Below are 22,549 nucleotides of genomic sequence, written 5' to 3'. Positions count from 1 at the left end.
CCCCGTTGCCAGAGAGTGGTTTTGTGCAGTAAGCAGGCAGTCTCTCCAGGCAGAGTTTGATTTCCCTCTTCCTAAATCATTTCTTTTGTCTGAACTCGCCTCTGAGGAGGCGAGAATACCTCGGGAGATTGTGAAAGATCTACCTCTCAGAAACAAGCCCCTGGGAAACATAAAAATTCAGTAGCATAGTCCATGGCGAACCCCTAGGCTGGCCCTTCTCCAGGCAGCCCCTGGGCTGGACCTTTTTCTTTTATCTTCCTGTGTCTAAACCTGTCTCCTCCACCTCAAACACATTAGGCAACTGCTCTACTATTGAACTCATCCCCTACCCCTTTTTTGGAGACAAGGTCTTAACCAAGTTGGCTAAGCGGGGTTTAAGCTCTCCAGATTCCTAACTAGCCAGGATTTCAGGTCTAAGACAGGAACCCCTGCAACATTTTTTTTTTCCTTTGAGACAGTCTCTCTACAGAGCCTATACTGGTGTTGAAGTCATCCCCCTGCCTCAACCCCTCTAGTGCTGGGATTACCAATAAGAGCCACCATGCCTAGATCAAAACTACTATTTTGTTCGGTTGGTTGAGCTTGAGTTTCATATAGCCTGGGCTAATCTCTAAGTCCATAGGTAAACAAAGATGACTATGAATTCTTTATCCCCCTGCCTCTACCTTTCAAGTGCTGGAGAGACAGCCTTGTGGCACCATGCCCTGGAGAGCATGCTTTTGAAGGAGCAATTATTTGATTATTTGAGTAGGTAGGATATGACATCCTGAGCCAGCCGTGGCAGGAGTCACAGACCGGCCTTAGTACTCCATATGGACACCATGTGGTTGCAGGACTTCGGAACAGCAGTAGTTAGCCTGGCTCGGTGAACTCTGATAGTTTAAAAATGACATCTCCATCTTCTGTAACTAGACCAGCTGGGGTTGATGTCAACTTGCCACAAATTAGAATCACCTGAGTAGGGAGCCTCACCTAATGAAGTGTCCCACTTGCCTGATTCAGAGAGACCCACATGATCATGGGCCACACCTTCTGGTAGCATAAAAGGGCAGGGCAGAAGGAGGTCATCGTGCCTTTGCTTCCTGGACTTCCCTCTTCCTCTGAGAGATCATTTGCCCTGTCACCGACCCCTTCCCTGGCTGCACAATCAGTTTCCAAACTCTCATGATAAGAGCCAGCAGCCCCCAGGTGCTTCCCATCATCTGGTGCCTTATGGTTGCTGGGTCCCTGCCACGAGACCCTCAGCAAGTGACAACCCTTTGGGGGCTACTCCAATTGCTGAGAGACACACAGCCTCCAGGACCAAGTGACGACTAGATCTCGGTTCTCAGGGGGGATTCTGTTGTTGTATTTTGAAGCTGACTTAATAAGTTTGGTGTGTGTGCGTGTGCGTGTGCGTGTGCGTGTGCGTCCATCTGTCTGCCCACATCCATCTTATAAGTTCTGTTCCTCTAGAAAACCTTGACCAATACAGTAACCACTAACTGAAATTCAGCATTTCCTGCAATTACAAATGTAGGCAAGAAACTGGCACAGGCACAAGGCGCAAGGCACAGCAGCACTCGTGACTTCATTACCAGAATGAGTCTTCTCAGATCGTGTGAGCCATTGCAGGTTTCCGGGGGAATAAGTGCTTGCTACCTTGGGTCAGCACTAAGAATTCTCTGGGCTACTAGATCTCATTATTTACTGTTGCTATAGAAACACAGAGGTCACCATGCCACAATGTTTGTGTGTGTGTGTGTGTGTGTGTATGTGTGTGTGTGCGCGTGTGCGTGTCCATGCACATGGCCATGCAGTGAGCTTTCCTATGCAGTACACATGGACGCCAGCGTCCATCTTTGGGCGTCTTTCTCTTTTGCCCTTCTCCTTTCTTGTTGACACTGAGCTCCTCCTTGAATCTAGAGTTTGATGTTTATCTAGACAGATGGGAGCCCTGGGGATTTTACCAGTCTCTGAGAGGGGCCCCTGCTCCCCTAACTGCTAAAGACCTCTTAGGAGACTCTCAGGATAGTCCCACTGCAAAATCAGATCTTCATGCAGCAAAAAGACCTCCAGAGGATCCGCTTAGTGCCCTCCCCTGTGCCCTTCCTGTGCTTTAGTCACCTCTTTTCCTATAACAAAATTCTCAAATGCAGTCCAATTGTGAAATAAGAGCCATTTGATCTTCTAATGCCTGGTTAAAATGGGATCAGCTGTGAGCTATTCAAGAGCTGAATGTCTCTGCGATGAATTATCAAGGCTCCCTCTTCTCTGCTGCATCTCCCCAGCTCTTTCCCATGTGGTTCTTTTACTACTGGGTCACGGGTGCACTGACAGTCAGGCAGGGCAGCCAGAGGAGAAGACACTTAGATCCGATCATTTTCCTATATCGCTGAGAAGTTGGAGATGGGCGGAGGCTGCAGTGGTGATTAATTAAGACTAGGAATACCTGTGGCTTTTAATTACCATTCCATGAGTGTTCCAATGTCCTCCTCCCTGACCCTGCACTCCTGTGGTTCTAATGAGACAATTATCAGGAGCTATTTTGTATTGTTAGTTATCTTTGCATGCAAAGATATCTCCATGAGCCTTCTCTTGTACTGCCTCTAGTGTTTGACCAAATATAGATCCTCCTTAAGCAGGCAGAGCGACAATGGATCCTCCTTAAGTGGGAGGGGCGACAATGGAGCCCCCCCTTAAGTGGGCGGGGCAACGATGGATCCTCAAGTGGGCGGGGCCAAACGGATTATCCAGCTCCTGTGCATATTTAGTGGGCCTTCATGCTTGAAGATGCCCGGGCAAACATGCTCATTTTCTTTTCCCACCTTGCATTTGTTCCTGCCACATCTATTCTACAAGCACTGAACACTTACTATGGGGTAGGCAGGCATCATGCTGACATTAGATGAAAATGATATAATCACTTCCTTCAAGGAATTTGGGGCTGCGGGGATACCAGGCGCATAAACACCGCAAAGGATGCAAGGCTGTGAAACAAATATGACAAAGGGAGGGTCCACTCTTCACAATGGCTGTCATAAAACAAATGATGCTAGGGGCAGATCCCAAAGAATGAGTGGGATTCCATCAATGGGAGGAGAAAAGTGGCCATCTTCCGGACCATAGGGCCTTGAACCTGTCCCTGCTGGAGCAGTACACGAAGCTCTTCTCTCAACACTCATTTCTTCTCTCTCCTCTTAGCCTTGTATCTGGGCCGATGCGGAGGAAGACAAGCTACCCTACCTGCTCTACCTTCCCCACCCCTCCATGCCAACTCCCCCCCCCCCGACCACCGCCCCAACTCCGCTCACGAGGTGATGACGGTCATTCCATTTCTCTTTGTTAAACTGTGACGTCAGGTGGGCATGTGACCACACTCTGGTTGCTGTGGTAGAAGGGGAAGTCTGCATAGAGACTTTCTCAGACATAACAGCATCTCTCTCTGGGAGAAAGTTAGCCTTTCCTTTCTTGTCTTGAAAAAATCCACGTGATGCTTGCAGCTGTAGCAGCTCTGTTATGAGAGCCGAAAGATAAGAACCTGGGGGGCTCTTGGATAGCAACGCTGAAGCGACGCCAGTACTAGCAACTGGACTCCTTGCGTTTGGAGGAAAAAAATAACTCCTGCGTGCCTGGGCTATCAGCTTAGGCTTTTTCTCCCTTACGGCTAAAAGTCCACTCAAGCTATTTCCATACCCTGTTTCACCGTCTCCTCGGTGAACGCCAGTGAGATCACCCCTGAGTTTTACTGGAGGGCCAGCCCAAGCTGCTGCCCTCTGGGATCTAACCCTTTCTCCGCTTCAACCTCCCCAGTCATTTTGGGAAGTCCCCAAGAGGATAACTTTGAGAAACTTCCCTCTTTTTTTTTTGCATTCTTCCTTAAATGTATAGAGAGGAATGTCCTACCCACCGACTCAGGCAGATGTCTGGAGTGTCCTGTGTCTGGTTAAAGTTTGCTTTCTATTTCCGTCCACCCACCTCATATTTATGCCCTTTCCTTGTGGTTTCTACAGACACCCAGCATCAAAGCTCCTCCCTCAGAACATATCACCCTCAGTCAGTGGCTCTCAATCTGTGGGTCATGACCCCCCTTCTAGGCCCAACAAACCTTTCACATGGATTGCCTAAGACCATCAGAAAACACAGATATTTATATGATTATTCATAACAAGCAAAATTACAGCTATGAAGAACTGTATTAAAGGGTCACAGCATCAGGAAGGCTGAGAACAGCCGCTCCAGGCTAAAGGATCCCTCAGGGTTTGCCCACCCACACAGCCGCTCTGCAGGTAGCTGGAGTCCAAGCCCCGGTGCAGGAGCATCTGAAGGGATAGAGAAATGCCAAAGACTGGCAGGCAGGGCCTGGTGTATCCAGCCTAGCGGGCTGCATGGGGTCTGTTGATAGTACCCTATCCTCTCTACCTGGGGCTGGCTGAGGAGAGTCAGGCAGGCAGAAGAACCTTTAGACTTCTCGCTGTTGTCTGGATGTAGGAGAGTGTTACCAAGCAGGGTGGAGTCCTGAGAGGACCATGGCATAAAAAGACAGAGGAAATAGTAATGAATGCCAGAAGGATCTTCAGCGGGAAGTTCAACAGGAAGTTATCTGGTGTGTTTTCTTTTTGAAGAGTCGACTAAAGGCTATATAAATGCCCAGGGAAATGAACCCAGGGCCAGACTCAAACCAGTCCCACCTAAAACAGTCTCCTTATAAACAGAGGAGGAACTTATTAAAGACATCAGGCATGGTAGCACACGGATACAATTGTAGAAGTGCTTGGGAGGCTGGGAAAAGAAAAATGACATGAGTTCAAGACCAGCCTGGGCCACACCACAAGGCCATGTCTCAAAATAAACAGGCAACACTTGAGATCTGGGATGTGAGAAAACGGGTCTATTACACACCTCGGGACCACAGTGGGGATTAGTCACCAGGACAGAGGGAACTAACTGTCTGAAACGACTTCTGCCTTCCATGAGAGCCTGGGTATAATGTGGTATATATACTCCAGGGAGACTAGGAAGTTACAGAGGAGGAAAAAGTACAAGAAAATTGAAGTTCCTGTGAAGTGATCAAGGGAGATATCCAGGAGGCATTTGGATATATAGATCTAGTCAGGGAAACTCGGGTGCTGTCTTAGGGGCATCGGCACACGGTGACCACAGGCACCGGTGATATTGAATAGAGATACAGCAGCAACAAGCAGAGTGGCGACAAAGAGTGTTCAACTGAAGAACCAACCGGGACTAATGACACAACACTGGTGGGCTTCAGTGTGGTCGTGTGTGTGTGTGTGTGTGTGTGTGTGTGTGTGTGTGTGTGTGTATGTGTGTGCGTGCTCATGAGTTTGTAATGTATGCCATAGCATGCATGTGCACGTAGAGGTCAAAGGATAACCCTCAGGGGTCAGTTCTCTCCTACCTTTGTCTCGGGTTTGAACTCTCGCTTGCCTAGCAAGCACTTTGACCACTGAGCCATCCTGCTGGCCCTGACCTCTACTTTGTCTGAGCTTTGACCTCTTTGGCATCTGCTTTCCCTGGCGCTTTTCTACGCTTTTCTAGAGGGCAGAGAACAACGTTGCTGACAGTTTCGGGAAACTACAACCTGACGTTGGTTCCTCACCTTTCACAAAAGAATTTCTACTTCTGAGACATTGCCTCCCTATGTAGGGTAGGCTTGCCTTGAACTTGGGACGTTTCTGTCCCAGCTTGGAGTGAATGCTGAGATTACAGGCCAACATGATTCGCTCAGTAAAAGACTATTCTCCTCCCATCATGCATGTGACAGTCCCTGGGAAATACTCTCATCTGGATTGGAGGATGGGAGGGTGTGTGCTCCCAGAAGAACAAGACCGCTAAAGCTTTCCGGGGTTAGAATAGTGGTTGCCATGGTTCTCGCACATCAACATTGAAGAAGATAGGAGGCAGGAGGAGACACAAAGTTGATATGTCAGAGTAGATCAACAGCTTTTCAGAAGCCAAGATCTGTTTTCCACTCGCATGTATTCCTCAGTCCCTCCCGACATCTAGTACCCCGCCTTAACATGCTGTGATCAACAAGTTCCTGTGGAGAAAAATCCCAGATACCACAGCGACAAGCAGGGGGTCCTTGTAAAAAAAAATATGACAAAGACTAACATGCCCAGAAATCTGATTTGGGCCATATACAAAAGCATTTCTTCCCAGTATTTGGCCACCATGAACACAGACATTAATAGATTCTCTAAAAAGAGCCAATCTTTTCAGGTTTTGGACGGCGCCGTCATATCAATTTGAACCCAAATCGTTCTGGATAAGAATGACATTCGAGGAGTGTCTCGAAGAAACAGAGTAGTGATAAGAAGAGCTGTGGTCCTGGTGCTGTGTCCTGGGGCTCTCTGGGCTCGGCCTTAATTTCACGCCGCATTTGAAAGTCTGCAGGGGAGACACCTTAATTGCTACGGATGCCAGACAGGAAGAGGAGTGCTAATCAAACCTTATTAATCGACGACATACTTCCAGCTTTCAGGAACAGATGCTTAGGGGGAATGAAACCTTGTAAGCCACGGGTACTTACCAACACCCCCTCAGGTAACTAACAATTGTTTTTCTTAGCATGTACCTTTTCTGTCCACTAGGTGGAGCCCTAGCGTATGCCAGAATGAGGCTTTTTCTATGCCTGCTGTATAATTCCCTGTGCCCACGAAAACTTGCTTGTCTGTAGATTCCTAAGTCCTCCAGCCTGTCACGGCCCAAAGACCTAACCAGATGTCGTATTTTTCAAACAGAGTATATCGTTCAAAGTATGTTAAGAAAATACATCACTTAAATCCTCTATAGACTCAGAACCATAGTGAAAATTTCTCCTGTAAACAGAAGTTTCTAGCCAGGGAGGCAAAGGGGAGGGGGTAATTATTTGTCAGAAATTTTTGCTTATTAAAAAAATGGAAAATGCTGAATCTGTGCCCTTTCAATTTTAAAAAGCTTAATTTTAAATACCTGTTAGACACTAGTGTGATCTTTATGCTCAGCGGAGTTCTTAAAGTATTATTGGCACTCAGTTGATAATTATTATAATTATTATAAGCTTGTCTAACATAATTACAGTATAAGACTCTTCCCTCTTCAACACAAAGCCACTTTCAAACAAAGTTGGAGAGGCTATGTAAATTAACAAATAACCGAAATGCCACGCTTAGCTTCGCACTTCGTGGCTGCCCTTCCTTCTTGTCAGCTCTCTCTATTTTTTTTTTTTTTTTTTTGTGGCAGGGTACTGAGTTTTTCCTTTTATAGTCTCTGTTGAGAATGTCAACCCATGAATTGGTAAGCGTGCATTGTGCATATGCCAAGTCAATGTGTTTAGAGCTGTGGATTCCTCAAAGACTGACAACCGCCTCTGCAGCTTCCTGCTTTTGCAGAAACATCGCAACAACATCTACTCAACGCTGACCCTGTGCAGTGCCCCGCAAACTGCATAGGATGTGACTGCACTGCTCCTGGCCACGCAGCCCTATCCCGTGCCCGGCATCAGGAGAGCCTAGGAGGGGTTCCTGCTAAGGACATAGGTAAGTAAATGAAAGATCTGAGACATGAAAGTTTCGGGGGCACGAAGGTCTTTTTGTCCACAGATCACTAGGGGAACTGAGAATGCTAACTGGCAGGGACCTCTCCTCAACAGAGGAGAAAATACCTGTTTTCACTGTCTGGAAAGCTGGGGGTGAATATTGTTGATGACCCGGTGACCTTTTCGCTATCTGCAGCAGCAGATCTCACCCTTTTGCCACAGAGGTAGACCTCACTCAAACCCCCACAACTTTTATTCCCAACTCTCCCTCCCTAACTCGCAGGTAATAGAAGCCATCCTTAGTAGGGGATGTCCCACGTACTGTATCTGCTGGCTCTCTCCGTGCTCTCTGAGTCAGAGACCATGGTAGATTCTAGGCATTTTAGCTATAGAACCCACCCTTGTGGTCACATTATGTGGTACCTTATAAAGAAGTTTCTAAATACGCACACCTTGAGCTTTATTCTGCACCTGGAATGGGAATGATTGTTGCCTGGAAACGTGGAATGGGAATGATTGTTGCCTAGAAACTTTCCCCCAAATTGTACTGTTTTAAACATGCTGACAAGTGGACCACCTGGTACCAGACTCCTCACGTCTGATCCAGGATGATGGAGTCGATCTGAACCGAGTTTTTATTCTCGCCTCTTCCTGGATCACTGCCTCCATTGACACTTGCAGGGTCCCCACCCACCACGACAGGAATTGTAGAGAAATACTAAGAGGCTATCCCTGACCTCAGAAGAATAGTGATAGGAAAGAGCACTTGGTCTATTTATCTACCTATCAATACTCCGACCCATTTATCCATCCATCTATACATCCATTCATTCATCTATACATCTATCCTCCCATCCATCCTCCATCCATCTATATATCCATTCATCTATACATCCATTTATCTATACATTCATCCATCTATACATTCATCCATCTATACATCCATCCACTCATTCACTCATCCATCCATTCATCCATCCATCTATCCATCCATCCATCTATACATCCATCCATTCATCCATTCATCCATCATCCATCCATTTATCCATCCATCCATCTATCCATTCATCCATTCATCCCTCCCTCCATTTATCCATCCATCCATCTATGCAGCCATCTATACATCCATCCACTCATCCATTCATCCATCAATCCATCCATCCATCCATCTATACATCCATTCATCCATTCATCCATCCATCCAACCATCTATACATCCATCCATTCATCCATCCATCTGTACATCTATCCTCCCATCCATCCATCTATGTTTACCCATGCACCCATTCTCCAGAGCCCTAAACATGCTAAGCATATATTCCCCCATTGAACTATATCCCCAACTCTATTGTCATTTTCTTAAAGGAGCTAGGAGTCTACTAGAGAGCTTTTGATATAATTGCAAGACTCACACAAAAAGTGGCCAACAAATGGGAGCTCGCAAAGTAAGTAACAAGGGGGGTAAATTTACCAAAAACGTGAAGACCTAGAGGCAGGAAAGGGCCTGGCTTGCTGAAGAAACATGGCTAGCCCTGCTACAAAGCAGTACCAGTCACATCGCTCGCTCCGGTCTAAGAGCCCTTAACCTGAGTATACAAGTCCCCGAGTACATAGTTGATATTTTCAACAGTGTCTCGGGTAAGAGCCAAATGATGAACCTAAGTTTGTGTGCTGGGTAGGACGGAAGCTGGAGAAGCTATCTGAGCTGGCTCTGTTCACCGGTCAGGTATAGTCAGGCTCTCGGGCTTCGCACCCTGAGGCCGTGGGAACTCCTCACCCGCTTCTGCCGCCAGCTGGTTTAATCTACTCAGTCTGCTTCATGGCAAGGCTGATCCAGGGAAGGGTTGGCTTGAGGGTCAAGACTATTTGTTTAATACCTGTTTTCCCGGGGCCCCTCATCCATGCTGAAGCTAAGTATATGCCAAACGGCACGTGTGTGGGGTTTTTAGAGCCCAAGTACATGTGTTTCTATCAACTAGATTTTGTGTCTTTGGCTTTAGTTAGGATGTGTCACATGTACAAATGGAAACCTTTTTTGAACCCCTTTCTACCCTTTGTCAAATGAGCTCGTGATCCTAATATGGTTATCAGTGTCTCTCCCTAGAGACTGAAGTCTGACTACAGGGATGAGACCTTCTTCTTCTTCTTCTTCTTTTTTTTTTTTTTTTTCTATTTTTCGGAACTGGGGACCGAACCCAGGGCCTTGCGTTTGCTAGGCAAGCGCTCTACCACTGAGCTAAATCCCCAACCCGGGATGAGACCTTCTTGTTCCAATGCAAAACTTGTCCCGAGGAGATGCTATACACATATCTTCTCACCCCAGAAAGGCAGCCCATAACAGACCAATGTACAGATACCACCAAAGTCACCAAAGTCGAACTTGGTGAAGCAGTGAGTGTAGCGGTGGTTCGTTAATCTGCTCTAAACGCCCACCGGTGACTGCGCATGCGCTTCTCGCTACAGCACCAATGTTGTTAATTGGCGAATGAAATACACATGTGTACAGCCTTTAAACAACGCAATGGCTGGGTACTTCCAAATCTCCCTGCAGCTAACACACTCTCCCCTCCGATATTCCTGAATTATTCCTTACTAAAACCTATAGTCCATCCTGGCCACCACGGACCCAGTCTTGTAGCCCTCCTTGGCCATGATCCCTGACTCTTTTCATCTTGGCAGTGTCTCTGTCTCTCTGTCCGCTGCTTCTCAGGCTGGGACCTCTTCTTCCCCAGCAATAGTGATTCTCCTCTTTCTTCTTGTGATTCCCTTTGGAAAATCTAAAGTCCCACCTTTGTCTTCCTGCCCAGCCATTGGCCGCCAGCAACTTCATTTACCAATTAGAACAAGCTAGGGGCAGGGATCATCAGTGTCTCCCATGCAGATGTGTGAATTCCCACGTAATTTTGAAACCCAATTAACATAAGCAATAAACCAAATCCACAAGAAGTGAGTTTTATTGGAGTTAATTAATGAGAATATAGGTGAGTGGTCACTTACAGGAGCAGAAATGACTGCATCACCAAAGCTCAGCCCGCAGGATTGGTGACAGTTTACAAAGCTGGGAACCTGGTGCGTAGCCTGCAGGCAGTTCAACAGGTTGGAGAGTGCCCTTTCCAGGTGCCCTAGGTAGTGTAAACCTCTTCCAGGCAGCTGGTCTGGTCTCAGAGTCTCTGCAGCTTGACTTGTTTGAGGGTCGTTTTTTTACAGCTCATCTCTTTCTCTCTAACAGGGACTTTCAGCTTTTATTGCTTTCTCTGGTGGGGTCCTCCCACCAGTGAATCTAGTCAGTTTCAGGGACTTCCTGAAGATACTTTGTATTGTTTAGCTTCTTGCTTGAGATTTCCCTGCAGGCTGGAATGTTTCAATCTTAGAGGAAATAGCAACAACGATAATCCCCCCCCCCCCCATGAGAGTTAATCCCACATGAAGGTGAAGTGTGTACAGCATTAGAGGCCTACAAAGAAACCAGTCCTGCTTACAGCACAACTGAACAATGCCAGCCTAAGAGTTAGGAAGGTTTGGGTTGTTTATGCCAGCCAGTCTGTGGAAATCCACTATGGAAATACAGGAAACTAATACAGTGACCTAACATAGTGCTGGGGGCTCAGTATCAAATAACAGTAATGGTAACAGTGTCACTATTTACTGAGCAGATCCTGTGAGCCAGGCATTGGGTTACACACATCCTCCTCCACCCCAGTATTATCTCATTTAGTATTCGTGTAACCTCCATGAGTCATAATACACCCCCCCCATCTTCTCTGAGGATGTTGAGGCTTCCAGAGCCCAAGGCTATCTAATTACCAAACTATGGAGGCATAGGGTCTGGAACTGAGGACTGACTAGAGCCAATATATCCTGGTACAAAGAAAATGCCTTCTATTCTTTTAGACACAGATGGCCCCTGTGTCAGAGGGTAGGGACTACTGAGCAGGGGGCTGGTTGGCTTTCCGTCCCTCTTGCCTCTTTGGGCAAGCCTCTACCTTACAATGACCTGCTGTGTAACACAGATGCTCAATTCTTATATTGGCCACCTAGGAGCTGAGGTAGCTGGAGTAGCACCAGGAGGTAGGAATCTATGGGCACACAAGGATCATGAGTGCTGGGGTGCAGACCCTACCTACACACAGTTGAGAAAGAGACACAGGGGCTCCTGATGGTCTTTGGGAGAACCATTAGGCTTCCCTTCAGCTCACTGGCCCCAGCATACCTCCAGCCTTTGAGTCAGCAAGAAATCTAGTTTGCAGGGTCACATGTGTCCATCACGTGGATGACCTACCGCCCCCTTTACCACCATCCTTACTGTCCCCACCATTACCACAAACCAAAAAGCCCAAGAAATGCCTCTCTGGCTATTTTATTTGACTCCAACTTCAAATGTCTATGCCTCTCTTCACAATTACAGCTCCATTTTGCTCTAAAATTTGCAGCTTTCATGATGAGGGAAAAGGGACCTTTGACCCCGTAAATATTTAATCACCATTGAGATGTCCAATAGATGAGGGAATGGAAGTTACAGATTGGCTGGCTTTGAGGAGCAAAGTACAGAAGCCATAGTGGTGGGGCAGGGGGTGGAGTGGAGTGGGGGTAACCGTCTAAAACACAACATCTTTAGAGCTTAAAGTGGTTCATAGTCCTATTACCTAAGTATGACTGGAGCTATGAAGGAATCCAGAGTGTCCAACTGGTCTCTTTAAATATTGGGTGGGGTGAGCTAAGACGAGGTCTGGAGGTAAAGAAGTCCGCCGATCTCCTCCTAATTCTGTTTTGGTAACCATGAATAGACATGAAATTTCCAGACTAAATCGAGGTGACTGCTGGAGTTCAGACTTGGGGGAGAAAATGTCTAAAGAAGAAAAAAAAGCGCTGTCTGTTCCGGTTTTGTGTCTTGTTTGAAAATATACTTCAAACATTCAACAGTATTTCAGAGATCATAACTGCCTGTGCCCCCACTGCCTCCCGAGCCCTTGGCCCCTGGTAGTCCAGATTCACTTTTAAGTACTTTTAGCTTTATGTTTTAACTGGAAAAAAAATAATCTTGCCCAGTAGGGTTCCCATTTGTTTCTATCAATGGGCTGAATTTAGTTTAGGAAAGGCCACGGAGACAGAAAGAAATATGCCTTTCCCCCCTTGCCAGATCCGGATGCACCAACCATTTGGAAATAAAGGACACACACTTTGCCAAATGTCCTTGCTGAAGGATCTCTTCTGCATCCTTCCTCGAGGTAGGTTGAGTAGATGGTTGTATTCTGGCAGGGAGCAAGTGATAAGGACGGAAGCATTAAAGGGGTGGGGTGATGGCTGAGGTATGGCCATGGCAAAGGGGGCAAACCAAAGCCAGCATCCGTAGAAGGTACGGCGGGTGAGGGCTACTGAGTAAACCAGGGCACTGAGAGAGGACACCCTGGCCTTTTAGAGGACAGGGTCGCAGTTGGTATACAGATTAGCAGGTAGGGATCTGGGGACTGAGTACCACAGCTTCACCGTAGCTCTCCGCTTCCGGGTCTCCCACAGGGCTCCCATTGGCTGGATCCAACCAGAAGCCAAAAGGCAAGGGCTATATCCATAGATGCAGACTCCTGGTATAGAACGGGGCGGGGACGGGAAAAGCAGGGGACAATAGAAAGAACTGAAGCCTATGCAGCTCGGATGGGCAAGAAGAAATACGTAGAAAGGATTGGAGAGGGGAGGGGTAGATTAGGTTCCGGGGATATCCTGCCCTACCAACTCACGGTGCTGCACACAGGAAACGGGCACCGCTCCCTCTCCCATCCCCTCCTTTCTTTCATTTTAAGTCACATCTTAGAGATTTTTGACAAGACAAAACGAAGCCAGGCCTGGTTGCGTGTGCCTATAATCCTAACACTAGAGAAGTTAAGGCAGAAGAATTTCTACTTTGAGGCCCGCCTAGGCTATACGTAAGACGCTATCTTTAAAAAGCAGGAAGCAGGGGGATTGAAAAGATAGCTGGCTGTCCTTGCGGAAGACCAAGGTGTGGTTCCCAAGACCTACATAGTGGCTCACTAAGTCTGTTACTCTAGTCCCAAAGGATCCAGTGCCCTCTTCTGGCTTCTGCAGGCACTACGCATACACACAGTACATGACATACACACAAGCAAATACTTATAAAATGCAATAAAACTTTTTTAAAGGACTGGGAAATGTCTCAATCAGGAAAGTACGTGCTATACAAGCTTAGGGGCCTGACTTTGGATCCCTGGCACCCATGTAAATACTGGGTGTGACGGTGTGTGTTAGTAAGCCCTAAGCAAGCAAGATGGGAAACCCATAAATCCCTCGGGCTCACTGATCAGCCTGCCCAGCTGGATCAGAGGGCTTCAGATTCTGTGAGAGACCAAGTCTCAAAAGATAAGTAGAGAGCTGCGGGAAGAGGACACCAACGTTGACCTCTGACCTTCGTTTGCATGCACACACATTTGCACATCCAATCCTCTCCCCTACGCCCCAAACACAGACACATTGAAAAGGGGAAAAGCCAAAAGGAACAGAAGGGCAAGAAAAGGGTTCAGTCTTTTCGTTCGGGATTTGGTGCGTGAGACCCTTAGTGTTGGCAATGCGTGTGGAACCTCCACGTCCTCAATATTTCCCCAGCATGAATGACAAGAAATATTTTCCCCGCTCTTCCCCAGGACCGCATGCCCAGCCACCAGATAGCCACCGCCCTTACTCAGAATTCATTCCAATTGCTTCCTCCCAGGCTCCACAGCGATATTTTATAGGGAGGGCAAGGACTGCGGAATAAGCAAGCGGTGTGAGCTCGGTCGAGGGAGCCAGATTGCTCGCCTGCCCGCGAAGTCCAGCCACTTCATTGTCAGCTGTGAGAATCTCCCCACCAGAATCTCGAGGAAGCGGGCGCACAAGTGACTGTGGAGATATCTGCGTGTTAATCTTATCTTCTGCTATTCATTTTAAGAGTTTGAGTTATTATTAATATGAAGGCCTGCTTTGTGGCAGCTCTTCTCGTTGAATGAGTTTATGCCAAGATGCCTGCCAGTTATCAAGAGACTCAGGGGCCCGGGATTTCACTAACTGAGTCTCTGAGACATGATGGCAGAACAGAGACATGAAAAGATTTTTTTTTTTTTTTGTCCTAAGAGGGATCGGTATTTTGTGCTTATCCTCAAAAAACAAAAACAAACAAACAAACAAAAAAAAACCAAAAAAATAGCCTTTCCGTGCTTCATTTTGAAGGAGCAATAAGAAAAATACAAGCAAGGGTAGCCACAAATTCCAAAAATAAATCTTTATTTATAAAAATTAATTCTAATTTAAAATCAAATTAATCAATTAATGCAATTAACTTAAAGTTAAATAAATTTAACTTTAATTTTTGAGAGACCATCCAAGTTGCGGAAGTGTCCCAAAGCTGAAGATGTCATTAGCTGATGAATTTGAAAACTCTGTGGTTGCTGATGGCTTCACTGTACTTTGCTGTCAATCAAGGGTAGCCTTAGATGCTTCACCACAGACACAGCGGGTGTTTGAAGAAACTTCATGCTGCTCTAGTTTCCCTTCTATTGCTATGAGAAACACCATGTCAGAAAGCCACCTGGGGAGGGAAGGGTTAATCTCATCAGACAGCTTACCGTCCTTTATGAAGAGAAGTGAGGTCAGGACCTGAAGCAGAGACCATAGAGGAACTCTGCTTACTGGTTTGCCCTCTACAGTTTGCTCGTACAACTCAGGACCCTTTGCTCAAGGGTGGCAGCACCTGAAGTGGGCTGGGCCCTCCCACATCAATCATTAATCAAGAAAATGCCCTGCAGATTTGCCTACAGACCAATTTCTCCATTGAAATCCCATCTTTCCAGATGAATCCAGTTTGTGTCAAGTTGACAAAATCTTAACCAGCTCAGCACACTGCTTCTGCAGCAGAGTATCAAGTACCAGGGTAATTAATGCCTTGGACTTTATGACATCAGAGAAGATTTGGCATTTGTCACACTTGCCATAGGCCCTGATAATAGTGAAGGACGTTATATGGCTTAAAGAAAGTCAGTGTTGAGTCTCTAAAGCAGAGAATAGTGGTTTCGAATATCCTGCTCTTCTGGGAAGCGACATGTAATATAACTCTGCTAAGTCATGACAGAGAAAGTTGACAACTGAAATGTTGGAGGTGAGCCCATCATACTACCCAGCCTTCTTACAGGAACTAACAGCTGGGTACTGTCACCAAGCACGGAGGGCTACTCTCCGTCCATCCAAGGCCATGTTGAGTGACAGACAGGACTGTCTGGGTCTTGCACTCCGCTTAGCCACATCTTGAGAATTTGTTTAAAGGTTACAGCGTGTGAGCTACCCTTGACCGATGGTCTTTGTCTTTAGAGAGTATAGCACTTCGAGGGAGGAAGACAAGAAGGCTGGGGGAGGAAGAACAGGACCACCTGGCCAGCCAGCTTAGTCAACTCAACTCTGGCAATCAATGAAGTGACAGACATCACAGCCAGATCCCTCAGCCATATCTCCTGACTGCGCTGAATTCGACTGACTTTCCCTATTGGTGGAACTCTGTTCAACTCCTCTCTCAGCATCAACTCAAACTATAAAACAATACTTCCTCTAATGTGTGCTTTCAACTATCTGCTAATCTGCAAACCAGGAAGGAAGCTGGCTCAATTCATTTTCCGGTCAGTCACCAAAAGGGGCCAGAAACTTTGATAAGGTCTTCAGCCTGAAGACCACATAGATAGGAGCAGAGCTGTGGAGAGAAAAAGTGGCCTGTCTGAAATTCAAGGGAGTCAAGACAGATGTGTCTGGTATGGAATTGCTCCGATTTCTGTGCAGGGTGTTGTAGCGACATAGAAAGAGAACGTAAAGAATCTGTTGACCACCAGAACTAACATTCTCAGTTGCTTCCGGCCCCTATCAACCCAACCATGGTCAGTTAAAAAGAAGAAGAAAAAAAGAAAACCAGAGAAGTAAAATGTGAATGATAACCATCTTGTGACTGTGACCAATTGCCTACTGAACAGTTCTTAATGTCCCAAGTCTCAGCAGGAAACCACAGAATCTATAAAGCCCTGTCTAGCAGAAATGAATCTGGTTGTAGATGGCTTGGTTAACCCAGAATGCCTCCAGTGCCTGAGGGAGTGGATATTTTCTCATTATGAAGACTCTTCCAGCTAGCAAAGGCTGTGCACGCAACTGTTCAGAACCCATCTGAACGGCCCGTTTCCGTGGTAGCAGGTCTGTCTGGAGGATGGATCTGGACCACCTTCTTTTGTTTGATTTTCAGCCATTTGTGTTACAAGAAGTTCCGAAACGTGTCATGAGGGACACCCAACAAGATGGAGGGTCCCAGCCAGTTGGTGAGAGAAGCTTTGTCATGGGTGAGCTGCATACCCCCTCTGACAGATGGGTGTGTCTAAGAGAAAGCCTTTAAAGAAACATAGACCCTGTGCCTAAATATTTTTTTTTCGAGTTCTTTCCTATTTCCCATACTCTTCAAATGTGAATATGTGTCCTGAAGGTGGAGCTTTAGTACACGAGAAAATTGGGAAGGGGCAAAGGCATTTGCTCAAAATGGGGTAGGAACGGCCAAGAACCTGTTTCCAGGTTTCTTAATGGCCTGTATTTGTCATGCCAACAAGTTAGCACGGATTCCGGTTTCTCCCACTACAGGAGTCTGCACACAATTAAACGGGAGTAGAGAGAAAGCCTGCTTGCCGGAATAGCGCTTATGGTCTCAGCAAACTAAGGAGATGCCAGGACCACCAGAGTCCTTTCCACGCCTTGCAGATAATTTTTGCAGGATGCTGTTTCTTCTTCTCTCAAAGTGCAGCAGCAAAGAATTGAGCAGTGGTCAACGTGCCAGGATGCCGTGGAGTAAGCTTGATCCAAATAGCTTCCAAGATAGTCTGCAACTGACTGTAGCAACACTGTGGGGGTTAGGGAAATGGCTTGGTTACCAGGGAAGAAAGAGTTATCTCCAGAATGGAACTGAATGCTGCTTCTCGGCCCAGAACACCACCACAGCCCATTCACGAATCAACCACAGGGAAACTTTAGGAAGCCTGATGCATGCATGTCCTACTATGTTGGAGAGGGGTCAGTGCACTTCCGGAGAGGGTTATTTTGTTGTTTCCTTTTTTTTTTTTTCTGTTTTGAGTGATGCAAAAAAAAATCCTTAAAATATTACAAGTGGTGGAGAATGGGGAGGGGGATTTTTTAAGCAAGTAAGCCATTTGAGTTGCTTCACTTAAGAGGTCCGTCTTAGCATCAACCTAGGCCTACATTCCCTGCTCCCCCTTTCTCTCCTCTTCTTTCTGTCACTACAGAAGAGGTGACCTCCATCTAACATCTGAGAGCATTGGCACTGCCCAGCAGCAGCAGAAACGATAGCTAGTCCCCATCGAGGCGGTTGCACGTGGAAAAATGGCCTTGGAGCCCAGCTTTTGAAAGCCACTGCTGAAGGAATGGTGTGTGTGTGTGTGTGTGTGTGTGTGTGTGTGTGTGTGTGTGTGTGTGTGTATGTGTACAGCAGAGAATGGAAGTCCAGACCTGGCTCAAACTCTCTTTCACTGAGCTACACTCACTCCTAATACTTCAGCCGCTCCTCTGGGTTAGACTTTCAAGCTTCTTGCCCACTTCTCTCTTCTGCCTTTCCTGGCGCCCCTCTCAGCAGTGGGGGAGGGGGACGAGGTGGGGGGGCATCTAATCAGTTCCGTGGAAGAGTGAAACCTGTCACAGCTGTCAGGCTCTGCAAGATTTGACCCATGAGGAAGCTCATTCAGCAATGCCCCCTGAAAACATACCGATTCCTATCCAGAGCTGGGCCGACTTGGGGTGAGAAGGGAAGAACACACAGCAACCAGTTGCGGGTCCGTGGTGTGGAAAAGATCTAGGAAGGAGTGCAGATCATTTCTTAAGGACCCAATAAGGGTCTTTAGCTCCCTCTCCATTTGCCACAGAGTTAGAGGCACCAATGCTTGCCTCTGGGAAGCCCACTTCTGAGAAAACATGAACCTGCCTGCTCCCCAGAGCAGTGATTTTCTCTTCCAGAAATTCTTGGTGGCTTGAGGGGAGAAGGGGACAAATCAGCTGACAGTTGCTACCTGGATGAATTGGGAAAGAGTGGCAAAAGGAGACCCTCTGGAAACAGAAGAGCACTGGACTGAGATGGGAGCCCTGGTTGTTGAGCCCAATGTACTTTTGCCTTTATTCTCTGGGGAGTGTTTCAGTGGCCACAGGTGGCACTGAACTAGCAAGAATCCTGTGACAGGCCCTGGCATGAGGTGTGGTTCGAATCTCTGCTGTGCTATTTGCTAACAGTTGTATCCTGGTGGGTTCCAAAACTATTCTCCAACACTGAGTAGGGATGGTCAAAGTCACCGTTGCCCTGAGCATTAAGTGAATCAAAATCGACATGGTGCATTTAGAACTACGCCCAGATCGTAGCGAGTTCTCAATAAATGCTAGCTTTTGTCATTAGGGTTAGCTAGTGAGCAGAACTTTCTAAGTGCTAGATCTGAGAGCCTAGGACTCCGTTGCCAAGGGAGACTAGGGAGCCTTTTCAAATATGAGAGCTCTGGCCCGAGGGATTGTCCGCAACGAGCGTGTGGCGCCTTTCTCCCACCTCACTCTGACCCAGGGAAACCCACCCCCTTTCACAGGGGCGTCTTGGTCCCCCTCAGCCGCCTCCCGCTTGGCCGCAGCTCCCCAAGCGCATCTCTGAAGGCCTCCCTCCCGCCGATCCACACCTGTCAGCAAGCCCTGGCAGTCTCCCAGGGGCTGGAGCCCAGGGCCTCCGCTGCAACCCATTCGACCCTGGGTCCTGGCTCCGCGAGCCTCGCATTTGCCCGGGGCTGCTCTCGTAAACAAAACCCGGGCATTGGAGCAGCCCCGCGGGCTGGAGAGCGCGGGAGCCAGCTCTGTGCCGGGTTCCGGCGCCCGGGGGAACCCGGGACGAGCAAGGGGCGATGGTGGCAGCCGCGGCGGCCGCGGCAGGCGGCTCAGCTTTGTTATGAATAGATGAAAGAGGCCACCTACACAGTAACCCAAATTACGAGACCTCCCTCCTCCCGATCTCACCGAATCAAGAAGGGAGGGGAGATGGGCGTGGAGGGAGGGCGGGCGAGAGGCGGAGGGCGGAGGAGGAAGAGGATGAGGAAGGGGCCAGTTGCATCCCACTTTCACAATGGGAAAGTGAAACGCACAAGCGCACCCAACCTCTCCAGCCCTCCCCGCCCGCCTCGCTCCCCTCCGCCCGTCCCCTCCCTTCCCCTCCGCGCCTCCCCGCGAGCGCCCGCGCCGCACAGAGGAACTCTCCGGCGAAGGCGGACGAGGAGGAAGCGTCTCCGGAGCGCGCAAGGCTTGCCGCCGCGGCACAGGCTGCCGGAGCGAGCCCGCCGCGCGTCGTCCTCCCTGCACTCCTTCCCGGCCGAGCCGCGGGGATGGGGCGGCCGCGGGAGCCCGAGCGCGCGCAGGAGCCGCCACCGCCGCCGCCGCCGCCCGCGTCTCCGTCGCCGCGCGCCTGAGCCGCCCGAGCCGCCGCGCGCCCTGCCCGGGGGCGGCCCCCCTAGCCCCATGGAGGTCTCCCGGAGGAAGGCGCCGCCGCGCCCCCCGTACCCTGCCGCACCGCTGCCCCTGATCGCCTATCTGCTGGCACTGGCGGTTCCCGCCCGGGGCGCGGACGAGCCGGTGTGGCGATCTGAGCAAGCCATCGGAGCCATAGCGGCGAGCCGAGCGGACGGCGTGTTCGTGGCGAGCGGCAGCTGCCTGGACCAGCTGGACTACAGCCTGAAGAACAGGCTCTCCCGCCTATACCGGGACCAAGCGGGCAACTGCACCGAGCCTGTCTCGTTGGCGCCCCCCGCGCGGCCCCGGCCCGGGAGCAGCTTCAGCAAGCTGCTATTACCCTACCGCGAGGGGGCGACCGGTCTCGAGGGGCTGCTGCTCACCGGCTGGACCTTCGACCGGGGCGCCTGCGAGGTGCGGCCCTTGGGCAACCTTAACCGCAGCTCCCTGCGCAACGGCACCGAGGTGGTGTCGTGTCACCCGCAGGGCTCGACGGCCGGTGTGGTGTACCGCGCGAGTGGCACCGATCTCTGGTACCTGGCGGTAGCCGCCACCTATGTGCTGCCGGAGCCGGAGACCGCGAATCGCTGCAACCCCGCGGCATCTGATCGCGACACGGCCATCGCGCTCAAGAACACGGAGGGGCGCAGTCTGGCCACGCAGGAGCTGGGCCGCCTGAAACTGCGCGGTAGTGCGGGCAGCCTGCACTTCGTGGACGCCTTTCTCTGGAACGGCAGTGTCTACTTCCCCTACTATCCCTACAACTACACAAGTGGCGCTGCCACCGGCTGGCCCAGCATGGCGCGCATCGCGCAGAGCACAGAGGTGCTATTCCAGGGCCAGGCGGCCCTCGATTGCGGCCACGGCCACCCCGAGGGCCGCCGCCTGCTGCTTTCCTCCAGTCTGGTGGAGGCTGTGGACATCTGGGCCGGCGTGTTCAGCGCGGCCACTGGAGAGGGCCAGGAGAAGCGCTCCCCCGCCACCACGGCTCTCTGCCTCTTCAGGATGAGTGAGATCCAGGCGCGCGCCAGGAGCTGCAGCTGGGACTTTCAGGCGACTGAGCACAACTGCGTAAGTCCTGCCCCGGGGGCTCAGATTGGAGACTTGGGTGACATTTACCAAGTCTAAGGTTCACATCGCCACCGACTGACCGAGACTGCAGGCTACTCAAAAGCACAGTCTGGGGTCCCCAAAGGGAGCGTGTAGAAACGGTGACGGGGTAGCGGGGAGGATTGGAGGGAGGTTCAAAACTCTAGTGGCTGCCTCTCATTTCCTTTTAGTACAAATGCGGGCGCTTGTTTGGGACTGAGCTTCCCAACGCCACCCTCAGTTCCTAACCGCTTCTCCAGACTGGAGTCTCAGTGGGCAAGTGGGCTTGACCCTGTGGGTTAACAGTTCCTGATGCCCTCTCAGAAAAGCTAACGAACCTAAAGGACTCGCCGCCACACCCCACTCGGCCTTTGTGCCCCCCCACGCCACCCCCCAATCTCTGGCTGCAACCTACATGATGTGGTCTGTACAGTTGTGGCCTGCTCCGCACTGGTTAATAAATGCTACCGTGCAAAAGCCGCTCGCAGACCGCCCAGCCTGACCCAGTGCGAGGGGGCGGGGCTGTGGCTGGCCGAGGGTGGCTGGCCTAGGGTGGCTGTGGTCTCAACCTGGCGGAGGGAACCCGAGGAAACGGGAGGCAGTTTATGGTGTACAAAGCCTCGCCCTGAAAAAGAAGAGCCGGGGAGGTGGAAAGTGTTGGGGTGCTCCAGGCAGTTTCTGGGCTGTAGATTTCCAGACTAGATTGCGGGGCTCTCTGGCACCACCCTCGAGCTGTGCCTAAACCAGAGCAAAAGACACAGGTTTTCCCTCAGGGCTCACAGGGCAGCCACAGCTTGAAATCTCGAGATTGACAGTTCTTTGACCGGAAAATAAAGCGACAGTTCAAGAGGGTCTAGTTGATGGGGATTATGGAGGCTTTGTGTACTTCTGCAGAGGCCTTTTGCCCTCCCAAGGCTGCTGGCAAGAAACTCTGCATATGGCTCCTGAGAGGGAAGCCTGCTGAGAGCCTCCTTAATCACTGGACAGAATTCAAAGAGCAGAAACGGAGGGCTACAGGAGTTGCTATTGTTTTGCTGTAGAATGAACCAGAGGAGGAAGAGGGAAAGTCTTAGAGTGGAGAACTGTTGCATGTACATTCATTGTGTATCAGGGTGCCTGAAACATTTGCTCGAAGGTATATTGATAGGCGGGTAGAAAGACACTCCCCTCCAGCCCTTTCTCTGCAAAGCACACCTTATCAAATATTAGTCTTATTATTCATGGAGGAAAAAAAAAGGCTTCCGGTCCACTCTCTTCTGCTCTGCTAGGGCAAGCACATAGCCATTTTATTTCACTACTGAGATAAATTAGCAGATGCACAAAGCCCAGGTTGTCTCCCCTCGATGGCTTAGCCTTGCTGTAAGCGTAAAACTTAACGTTTAATATCTTCCCTTATGCATCTTC

The 22,549-nt window shown here is 49.4% G+C and overlaps 1 protein-coding gene and 1 long non-coding RNA gene across 8 annotated transcripts in view; one reads left to right on the top strand and one right to left on the bottom strand.

Moving 5' to 3' along the window:
- Window positions 1-14,768: 14,768 nt before the first annotated feature.
- On the bottom strand, window positions 14,769-19,700 carry LOC120093559 (uncharacterized). Of its 3 annotated transcripts, none has more exons than XR_005486865.2 (3): window positions 19,571-19,700; window positions 18,295-18,380; window positions 14,769-17,418 (listed from the first exon to the last, which is right to left on the bottom strand). It is a non-coding gene; the product is annotated as an uncharacterized LOC120093559 (long non-coding RNA). The 3 variants fall into 3 exon arrangements; XR_005486864.2 differs by lacking the exon at window positions 19,571-19,700 and adding an exon at window positions 19,240-19,448; XR_005486863.1 differs by lacking the exon at window positions 19,571-19,700 and having other exon boundaries at window positions 18,295-19,221.
- The window catches only part of Plxnc1 (plexin C1), a 153,846-nt gene continuing 150,877 nt past the window's right edge, over window positions 19,581-22,549 (top strand). For 2 of the 5 annotated variants that reach the window (XM_039080100.2, XM_039080101.2), the window contains exon 1: window positions 19,643-21,127. In XM_039080100.2, coding sequence (XP_038936028.2) covers window positions 19,643-21,127 — 1,485 coding nt within the window. Of the gene's footprint in view, window positions 21,128-22,549 lie in introns of all 5 variants that reach the window. The other 3 variants (XM_063263772.1, XR_005486861.2, NM_001426988.1) reach the window with 3 other exon arrangements.

This window comes from Rattus norvegicus, chromosome 7, assembly GCF_036323735.1.
Source record: "Rattus norvegicus strain BN/NHsdMcwi chromosome 7, GRCr8, whole genome shotgun sequence".
Taxonomy (NCBI): Eukaryota; Metazoa; Chordata; class Mammalia; order Rodentia; family Muridae; genus Rattus; species Rattus norvegicus.
Note: the sequence above shows the minus strand (reverse complement) of the source record. Positions and strands in the feature narration are given on the sequence as shown.